The sequence below is a fragment of the Gouania willdenowi genome, unplaced genomic scaffold, assembly GCF_900634775.1.
Source record: "Gouania willdenowi unplaced genomic scaffold, fGouWil2.1 scaffold_62_arrow_ctg1, whole genome shotgun sequence".
In the NCBI taxonomy this organism is placed as follows: Eukaryota; Metazoa; Chordata; class Actinopteri; order Blenniiformes; family Gobiesocidae; genus Gouania; species Gouania willdenowi.
In genome coordinates, this window is record NW_021145227.1 from 1,045,711 (window position 1) to 1,056,370 (window position 10,660).

General features: G+C 37.8%; 1 protein-coding gene across 1 annotated transcript; it reads right to left on the reverse strand.

Moving 5' to 3' along the window:
* Positions 1–292: 292 nt before the first annotated feature.
* Positions 293–3,417, reverse strand: LOC114460699 (E3 ubiquitin-protein ligase TRIM21-like). The gene is made up of 2 exons (XM_028442623.1): positions 3,287–3,417; positions 293–2,064 (listed from the first exon to the last, which is right to left on the reverse strand). Exons 1-2 carry the CDS (start codon positions 3,293–3,295, stop codon positions 463–465), a joined length of 1,611 nt encoding a protein of 536 aa, XP_028298424.1. The 5' UTR covers positions 3,296–3,417; the 3' UTR covers positions 293–462.
* Between the last annotated feature and the right edge of the window lie 7,243 nt (positions 3,418–10,660).

A 10,660-nucleotide genomic window follows, 5' to 3' on the forward strand; every position in this document is an offset into this window, starting at 1 on the left:
ATTTAAAAATAGTGTTCATAACAAGTTGATGAAAACTGAGTTTGGTTCACTTATCATATTTAATTAATTTGAATGTTAGCATTTACAGTGTATGCACCTCAAAGTTGCGGAGGCAGTTATTGTGTAAACAGTTTGTGATAAAGAAACAGGCTCCTTGGTTAATTCCTGCTAGGAAGAGGGTCTTTAGGCTTGATGTGGTTTGGTTCCCTACACCCACATACAACACTTGAAAATAAAATGTACCACAATTATACTCAACATATTTTAATTCTTTTTTTTAATTCAACTTTTATTTCATCACAATCCAAACACCAAATGTGAAACTTCTTTAATAAAATGTTTCCTCCCACTGTTGAGAAACATACATGTTAGGTTGGATGGAGTGTGTAACCAACCTGGAGATGTGAATGGTTGCAGAGAACCATTGAATCTATTGTTGGTGAGACTTCATCATGACACTGATCATTCACTTTGATTGACAGGACAGATGATCAGAGGTGCTGAGTTTTTACCACCATGGTTTAAACCAGGACTAAAGTATGGGTGTAGTTTATGAGTGAAGCAGCAGCGAGTGAAGGAGTAGATCAGAGCTGCAGCATCTACATCATAAAAGGAGACCACACCCTCCTCATAGTCCACAAACACACCCACCTTCTCAGGAACACACTTCAGATGAAGAATAACTGAAGGACCTCCACATGCTTTATACACATTTCCATCTCTGAGTGCCACAGTCCATAAGCCATTCTTAGGAGTCGCAGCAATATATTCCTTCCTGTTGATGGATTCTTTAACCACTCCTAAATCCCAGTCAGTTTTTCCTTTAACCTGAACCTCAAAGTAAAATCTACCTGAACTGAAATTCTGCTTCCCTAAAACATTAATATATTTAGAAAATCTCTTTGGATTATCTGGAAGGTTCTTCTTCACATCACTGTCATAAACTTGTTTCCCATCATCAGACAGGACAAGGTAAGGATTAGCTGTAAGAGGATCAAGAGTCACATCTACTGCAAACTGCTGCAGCCTCTTCATCTCAAACATCTTTATCATCATCATCTCGTCACTGAGTGTGTCCTCCAGCTGAGCCACAGCTCTCAGCACAGTTCCTTCATATGATGATGGATGGACCATGACCTCTGTCCAGTCCTTGGTGGCTGGAGGAGCTTTCAGGGAGCAGAAGTGTTGGAGGAGGTGGTCTTCAGAGTGGGAGAGCTGCTCCACCTCAGAGCTTCTCTTCATCAGCTCAGAGATTTCCTCCTCCAGCTCCTTGATCAAACCTTCAGCCTCTCTCTCTTCTACTTCCTGTTGCTCCTCCATTGTCTTCATCAGCTCCTTCAGGCCTCTCTGAACAAGCTCCATCAAAGCAGTGAACACCTCCACACCTTCAGCTTTCGCTCTGTCTGCTACTTTTTTCTTGATCCTCACTGACTTTCGGATCTCCTCCAGCTTCTCTCGTCTCTTTTGGATCATCTGCTGAAGATAAACTTTCTTTTCTTCAAACAGATATTCTCCCAGAGGGACTAACTGGTGACTCCTGTGCTCCAAAACAGAACACATCAAGCAGACACGTGTCTGATCGCTCAGACAGAACAGCTCCAGAGGTTTGCTGTGCTTTGGACACATCCTGGATTCCAGGTTCTCCACAGGCTCCACCAGCTGATGTCTTCTCAGGCCTGATGTTGTCAGATGAGGCTCCAGGTGAGTCTCACAGTAGGAGACCCCACAGTCCAGGCAGGACTTCAGGGCCTTCACTTTGGTTCCAGTGCAGACATCACAGGGAACTTCTCCTGGTGCTGCTGCTTTCTTCTCAGATTCACGTCTGAACTGAGAAACCATCTCACGCATCATAATATTGACCTTCAGCTGAGGTTTAGTGCTGAACACCTGATTACACACGGGACACCTGCTGGTGGTACTGGTGTCCCAGTATGTGCTGATGCATGTTTTGCAGAAGTTGTGTCCACATGGTGTGGTGACTGGATCAGTGAGCACCTCCAGACAGATGGAGCACCGGAAGTGATGTTCAGACGTCCCACTGCAGGCAGGAGACATGTCCACAAACTGAGGGACAGAGACAAGCAGCACATTAACAGGACACTCTCATTGTTGTGGAACGTTCCTTTACTAATGTTTCTGAGTCCATCTCACTGAGATCACCTCTAGTATTTAGCATTGATTCAGTCATCCTGTAGTAATGTGGACAGTCGGCTGTGCCTCAGCAGCTGAATGTAAAAGTGCAATAGTTTTAATGTTTAAGATTCAAATTAGTTTTCAGGTTCTCTCATATTAACACTGGAATTTTTCTAAATTATAGGTTAGATTTTTTGCGTACTTTATTTTAATGTACAATCTTGTTATCTTTAAAATAACTAATATATTGTGTATTAACAGACTGAAGTTTAACATAGCACAAATCTTTAAAGTCTGCATGGACCACACACTACATTTAACAGTGATTTTGTTTGGGAAAACAAATTAAACTAATTATCTGCCTCAAATGTAACTTATAAATACACGTCATTTCTGTGCAACTTGTGACTGAAATTCACAAATTGTGATTAATCGTGATTATTTAGTCAGATTTGCAATTGATTGGTTATTTTTTAATCCATTCACGGCTAATTTATATTAAAAAAAATACGTTCCCCATGAGCAGTAGAGACCTTTCTTAGACTATATCACACATCACATGACTTTTAGTAGTGGGTGGTAGATGATGGAAACCAATGGCAAACTTTTTTTCAAAATGAACATTACATTTATATCAAACCTCATTTGGACTTAATAAAATGAAAGTTAAAGATATGGAAAACATCACGTCACCAATTCTAAACTTTAGTTCAAGTTATCTTCAATGTTCCTCAAATAAAGATATCTATGTAGTTGTAGATATCTGAGAAGATGTTTGGACTTGGCAGAAGTAGAAAGTTATGTTATTCTGTTTGTTTTATTCATTTTTATATTAACTCGTCACATTTCCTGAGATGCAATTGCCGTTTGCTAAAAAGCAAATGTTGATTATCTAAAAAAGGAAACAAATGGTTCATTCATTCCTACATCAAATATGTTAGTTTGTCATGTATGAATATAATTTCTCTTTAACTAAAAAAATATGTTAATCTATGGAATTTTCAGTGGAATACTGGATTACAAAAATATTCAATAGCTACAGCCTTGAAACATATTGTGTACAATTATATATAACATGTTTGACGTGAATCCCTGTTTTAAATGTTAACAAAATGAGCTAAATGCTAAAAACAGCTAGAAAATTGTCATTTACCTTTGACATTAGACGTCCTATAATTAAGCCCTTCAGTGTTTAAAGGTGTTCCCATAAAAAGCAGCAGAGCAGCAATCCGTCACTTCCTTTCAGCAGCTCAATTCCAATGTTTCCTCAATTTACAATTTATATCTTGGGATAAAACAAAGTAATGATCACATGTTAAATGTGTCACATTAAAATTAGTAAATAATTGTTCCTGTTGATTTGAGGCCAGTGAAATATGGGCCTGTCATAATACGTAAAATTAATAATAATAATAATAATAATAATATGCAGCTTTACGTGCAGTGAGACATTCCGTTATAGTTTCTGATGTATATATTATATGCCGCTAACACACACACACACACACACACTGTATATAATGATTCAATTCAGACTTAATGTTAAATGTTAAAATGAACAAATTTAAAATAAGCTTTTATGACAAAGTCGTTCCAAAGATCGTTCAATATCAGCTCATTCACACAAGATTATTACTAAATATGTAAACACATTTAGATTAAAACAAGCAGTATTTACTCACTGGATTGTGGGAAATCACAAAATGAGTCATTAAAGTTGACATTATTATTAGACACTCACTTTGGTCTCAACGTTGCTCACTGATGACATCTGCTGGTCAACGTTAATCTATATTATTAAAGCTACTTTAGTCGTTTCTGACGGTGCACGAGGAGATTCTGTAGAATGGTGGAGATTCTGCAGCTTTCATCTTAGCCTGAGTTGACATGACAACCTGTCAACATTGAGCTTTCATCTTAGCCTGTGTTGACATGACAACCTGTCAACATTGAGCTTCCATTTTAGCCTGAGTTGCCACGACAACCTGTCAACATTGATCTGTTCGAAGCTGCCTTTTGTGATTAAATGTGTGTCATATTAACATAGGAAGATCAAATATATTAAATTAAATAATGCAAACACATTTTACTCCTCATAGTGGATATATGTATGTATGGACTGTTACATCAGGCATAATTACTACCAATGAGGGAGCGTCTTATACAACAATAGAAAACTAATGAACATTTTACTCACCAGGGGGCGCTGTTGGCCAAAAACTTACATATAAGTCGCTTCACTGTGTAAGTCACAGAGGTGTAAAAAGTACTGATATATCCTCAAGTAGAAGTACAAGTAATTCACACATAAAATACTCAAGTACAAGTAAAAAGTAGCTCAATTAAGTAGTATTCAAAGTTAAAGTTACTAGTTACTTTCACCCCCACAGTTATTGTTGGTTCTCTTACATACAGTAAACATATCATGTAGAAACCAAAAAAGGAAAAAAAAGTAATCTTCCACAATTGGAATCTAATTTATTTTCCACAAAGGCATCTGTATTAAAATCAAGGTTTGTCAAAATGTAAATTAAAAATTTACGCCCACGCTCAGTCTGCTGGGCGTGGGCCTTGGCTCCTCTGCTGGGGTCTCGGACGGGGGGCTCTCTGGGCCCTCCCCTTGGGGGGTTGGGTGCTTGGGTGTGGGTGGGTGGATAGGGCGGGATGCTGGCGGGGGGCCTTGGGGTTGGAGGTTGCTGTCGGTGGCGGGATGCGCTGGGTGCTCGGCTGCTTGAGGCTTCTTCGGATGTGTGTGTGTGTGGGGGCGGTGGCTGCCTATCGGCCTGGGATCTTGGGGGCATCTGGGGGGCTGCTCGACCGTGGGGGGATGGCCTGGGGCTCCCTGGCCCCCGCTCTTTCTGCTGGCCTGGCTGCATCTGCAGGCCCGGGGCAGTTCCTGGGTTTGCAGTAGCGGTTTTTGCACATATACTGGTCTACGATGCACTAGCACGCCTTGGGTTGTGGAATAAAACTCATACTGGGTTTAACTTCAGATGCGTTAATCCAAAATACCTGCTTTGAGTATTTCCACTCATTCGTTCCCCCTGTCCACAGCCACCGGCTTGATTGCACAACATAATAAGCACAATATGTTCGACAGAGTCACATCTCACCGTCACTGTGGGATAGTCTATTCTTCCCCACCCTTTCTATTTCCTACCTTGAGTCTCTCCTCCCTGCTCATCCCCCCCCCCTCCACTTAGGTGTAACACTGCTCTCCCTTTTTATATCCTCCCTATAATAAAAGATTTCTTACCCTTCCTTAGGGAGGGCTGGTGATGGTCACAATTAAGCAATACATTAAAATCTATTTATTTTATTGCAATAACAAAACATGCCTTACTGTCTCATAATGATTGCACTTCTTGTAGTGTTGACCTTTGACAGCATGTACAGACAAGGAAAAAAAAAAAAAATCTGGTTGGTCAGCCATGATGTAATTTCATTTTCTGTAGTTTCACAATGTCTGTTGATCATTTTAAAACAGAAAATAATTTATTCAGTAGCGGTTGGGTGTAGAAATGTAGTAAATTACTTTACTTCTTTTAAAATGCACTTGTACAAATAAAATTAGTGATTTAGAAATATACTAAAGTACGAGTACCCATCAAGGCAATATTTTTAAATGAAAAAGGCATGACTTACTGTATATGACAGAATTTACGGTATTTCAGTCAAACAAATATTCACTGCTTGTAAAGCTTCGCTAGCTCTGAGTCTATGATAAATATCTATAAAACTTTTCCTCTTTGTTTCAAAAACACCCTAGAGTGGATTAGACAGTTTGTGATGCACTTTTTTACGTTTACATGTGTGCATTAAAGCATGTTAGTGGATTATCCCCCGCTAAACTAGTAGATTAAGGCATCATTAGCAGATAACAGATGAAGATATGCTAACGTTACTGGATAAACATAGCAACACAGCGTTAATCACAAGGTTCAGTTTTAATAATGCCATTATTATACAATTATAGAATATACTTTTAAACGTGATTTATTTTGCTGTAGTAAATTAAATGAATGAATTAGATATAATTTTAGGACATAAAGACCCTATGCTATGAATCTAGATAATTGTATCCTGGATTAATCTCCATTAACGGGCGTCAACTAACCAAACATTCCCTGTCAGAGAGAAGCTGTCCTACGAAGGTCGATAACAACACGCTAATTGAAGCCAAGTGTTTTCAGCCTGGGTACATGCGTGTTCACATGAAAGGGGTGGAGCTAGCAAAGTCTGACCAATCACTACAATGGAGAAAACTGGCAGAGTGAGTTTCTTCACAATGGTGATGACACGTGACGATAAAAAAACGTGTGTGCTGTTGTAATGAAGGGAAACTGATCACTGTCCGTTATCAAAGCAGGCTGACTTGATAAGTGATAAAACCATTCATGTTGTGGGTTAAAACTACTAATAAATGGTTAATAATATGATGAACTGTATTAACACATCTATAGTAACAGGTTATGTACCACAGACCTTTAAAACCACTGTAATCAAACCTCTCCATAAAAATGACTTGTCCAATTATAGACCAATATCTAATCTCCCTTTAGTTTCCAAAATGTTTGAAAAAGTCATCACAGGTCAACTATGTGATCACCTACTTAGGAACAATTTATACAGAGCTTTCAGTCTGGCTTTAGAGCCAATCACAGCACAGAGACTGTCTTAGTAAAAGTAACCAATGATCTTCTCTTAACCTCAGACAGAAGGTTGATCTCAGTTCTGGTTCTCTTAGATCATATCTGTCAAGTTTTGGATTTGAAAATAAGGGAAATTTTCTGGCGTCCACTACGATCCGTCCCACCCTCCCAACTAAGCTCCAGTATTCCTTATATTTTAATATAGATGTACAATAAATCTAAAATACCCACTTGTCAACTACTTACTAAATACAATGATGTGATTAGAATCTGGTAGGTCGACCTTTATTAACATTTAAATGTTTTGAACATTCCTACTAGGGCTGGTGATATGGACCAACACTCATATCTCAATATATTTTATCTAAATGATGATATATGATATAAATCTAGATAATTTTATCAAATAAAGTCTGATCAGAAAGAAAATTCTGGGTTAAATTTGCTGATGCAAAATGTTACACAGGCTCATTTATTAACAAACAGCTGATCAATATGTGACACTTATTAATCATCTAACTGAGCTTTACATGTTGTTCTGAGAAGTAAAAGCAGCGACTCTTAAAACTAGTATTTTGTTACATAATAAGCTATAATATATATATATATATATATATTGAAAATAAGGGATATATATATAAATATATATGAAATATTATAGTTTTCTCCGTCACCAAAATAGAAAACTTGATACATCTTGAATCTCAATTTATCGTACAGCTCTCATACTCACTCATGTGGTTCTCTGGTATTCACTAATGACTTATTATAGACATTTATTACAGACTTTACATTCTTTAACACTTTTTTAAAGCAGTGTATATTTGTGGAGCTTGTGATTGGCTGATTTTTCATGGTGACTTACGTGGTTCCTTCCGCTGTGGTAGATGCTAAAAGTTACTAGTCTAACAGAACGTGTAACTGTGTCCCATCCTGCTGTTCTTTAGGAAGTTAAACTCTGTCACATTTTACAACGTATTTACACCAGTTCTTAGTTTTTTTAGCTGGAACGTCTTCATTCATTCATCTCTGTTCTGAGTTGTTTCTGGGTTTGTTGCTGCTGTCGGCACTAATCTCACGAGAGCTGCCGCCCAGGCTAATTCAGGTGGCAGTTCTCGCGGCATCTTTTAATTTTTATTACATTAAAATACGGGATATTTACGGAAAAATAATAATACGTGAAGATGGCTGGAAAGAGAGGTAAAATACGAGAGTTTCCAGGCCAAAACGGGATACTTGACAGGTATGTCTTAGATCTCAGTGCAGCCTTCGATACAGTGAATCATCATCTACTGCTGCAGAGACTGGAAAGTGGTTTTGGGATTAAAGAAACAGCACTGGGTTGGTTTGTGTGTGTGTGTGTGTATCTGCATTTTGTCATTTTCAATTTGAGTTTTTTAAGAACTTTTCAACTTTTTAATTAATGTTAATGAAAATGTAACGTTCCACTGGTCAGCAGTTCTTAAACCCATTTCAACTTTTAAAATGTTCAGCTTTTTTGTTCATTTTTAGTGAATACCTTCAACTTTTCTGTATCTTTAACCTAGTGTTGGGGTGGTCAAGACCGGTCTTGGTCTCGAGACCAAATTTTAAAGGTCTTGGTCTTGTCTCGGTCTCTGAAGCATTTTGACTCGGTCTTGTCTCGGACTTGGGCTGCCCGGACTCGGGATTTTCCGTCAAGACCGTTCGAGACCAGCACTAATTCCTGCTATTTTTAACCTTTTTTATAATGTGATAATAACACGGAGAAGAACGGGATAAAACAATCCTTTATTCATTATTTAATCCACCCCGTATAATGACCACAACCTTCCTTAATGTGACTGTGTGTGTGTGTGTGTGTGTGTGTGTGTGTGTGTGTGTGTGTGTGTGTGTGTGTGTGTGTGTGTGTGTGTGTGTGTGTGTGTGTATGTGTGTGTGTGTGTGGCTGCGGTGTCAGTTTGGACCGCGGAGCGCAAGGGAGATATGAACTAATCACCGGTAAAAATCCCAGTAAAACTCCAGAAAACAATCACCAGTAATAAATATTAACTCCCTGGTAAAGACAGTAGCTCTAATAACTGGTAAAATGATAAACTGATGATATTACAGCCTGTGAAGGCTGGATAGGTGACGCACTTACTCTGCTTCTGGGTCCTAGTGCCTGCCGAGCGGTGAAGCCTGTTCCTTTTACCGTGTTTACTGAGGTCCGTGTGTGTTTAATAAGTTTGTGTGTGTTTAATAAGTCCGTGTGTGTTTAATAAGTCCTTGTGTGTCCGTGTGAAAGTCTGCATGTTTATGCATCTGTCCATCCACTCTTTTCATTATATCCATGTCTTTTAAGGCTTTATTACATAATATCGGCTGTAGTCCGGGCCGCCGCCATCTTGGATTATGTCGTCACCAGCGCGTCATCGCCGCGCATCACAGAATGAGTCAAATAACTGTAAAGAGGTCTTATATTAGTCTATTATCTTTTAAAGTGGTGTTTTTTTTGTGTCTTTAGACTCCAATTACATGTATGTATACAATATGTTCCCCACAATATAAACAGGTTCACAATATAATTAATTTTTATAGTTTCTGTTTCCAGAATAATAATAATAATTCTCAACAAGAACTATTGATTAATTTGTCACATGACTGTTCCAGGGGTTGAGTTTGTTTTATTTAGTTTCACATCTACCTGTAGCTCTATGTTTTTTACACTGATGACAACTTGTTTGTAGTTTTATTTCAGAAAGTTTCACTTTTACAGTTACAGCTGGAAACCTTTGTTAATTGAATATCCTAGTTATATTACAGCAACCAAATTAAACTATATCAACTAAGTGAATTAATAAAATAACCTGTTTAAAGGCTTTTTCAAACTAAAAAATCTTGTGAACTCTGTGACCTGTTAAACCTGCACAACTGAAAGAATCAGAATCAAGAATCATTATTTCTAGGCAGAAATGCTTTTAAACACTTGCTGTACATTCAGCTGACATAAAAATCTTGTTTTCAAATATGTAGAATAATTGTGAATTTATCAGTAGCAGTAGTAGTTTTAATATTTTAGTTAATTTTTTGCAGGAACTTTTTTTGTCCGTCAAATGTATTTAAAATAAACTAAAATTAAGGAGAGAATGTTATTTAACTGTTGAACCTTGTCATAATTTTATTTATTTAAATATTTTTTTAAATTGAAAAAAAAATGTTTATGGTCTTGGTCTTGGTCTTGGTCTCGGCTTGTCTCGGTCTTGGTCTTGACTCGGTCTCGGCTCCCGAAAGTCTTGGTCTTGTCTTGGTCTCGGTGCATTCTGGTCTCGGGCAAGTCTTGGTCTCGGATAGTGCGGTCTTGAACACAACACTACTTTAACCGTTTTTGACTCACAGCCCTTCAATGAGTTCCATGTTTAGCTTTGACCAACTTCTAGAGTAGAGGGACAGCTTTACCTTCAACTCTTTGTCAACACATTGTCATAACTTGTAAAATATTCAACCTACAGTCCTAATGTTTTTAAAAGTAGTACTTCTATCTGTCTAGCTGCTCACAATAGCACATTTGAATTTATTATTGTTATAAGTTCTATCACTGCCAATGACATAACCATAATTGTTGCTTCTCATTTCAAGTTTTTCATTCCTGTATATCCAGAAACACACAATGCAAGGAGCATTTATAAAAGGATCTATTACTGTATTACCATGCTACCATTTAAACTGTCTCTGACAGGTCTTCATTTATTTATTCATTTATTTTACCTTGTCTGCACATGTTGTCAAAAGTCAACACGACAAGATGTACAATCTTTTTAAGACAGCAATGCATGGTTTGTTATTACAATGATATAAATGTTTTTATTTCATTGACAGGTCTTCAGGCCCTGAAGTTGTCCTTATAGCTCTAAACA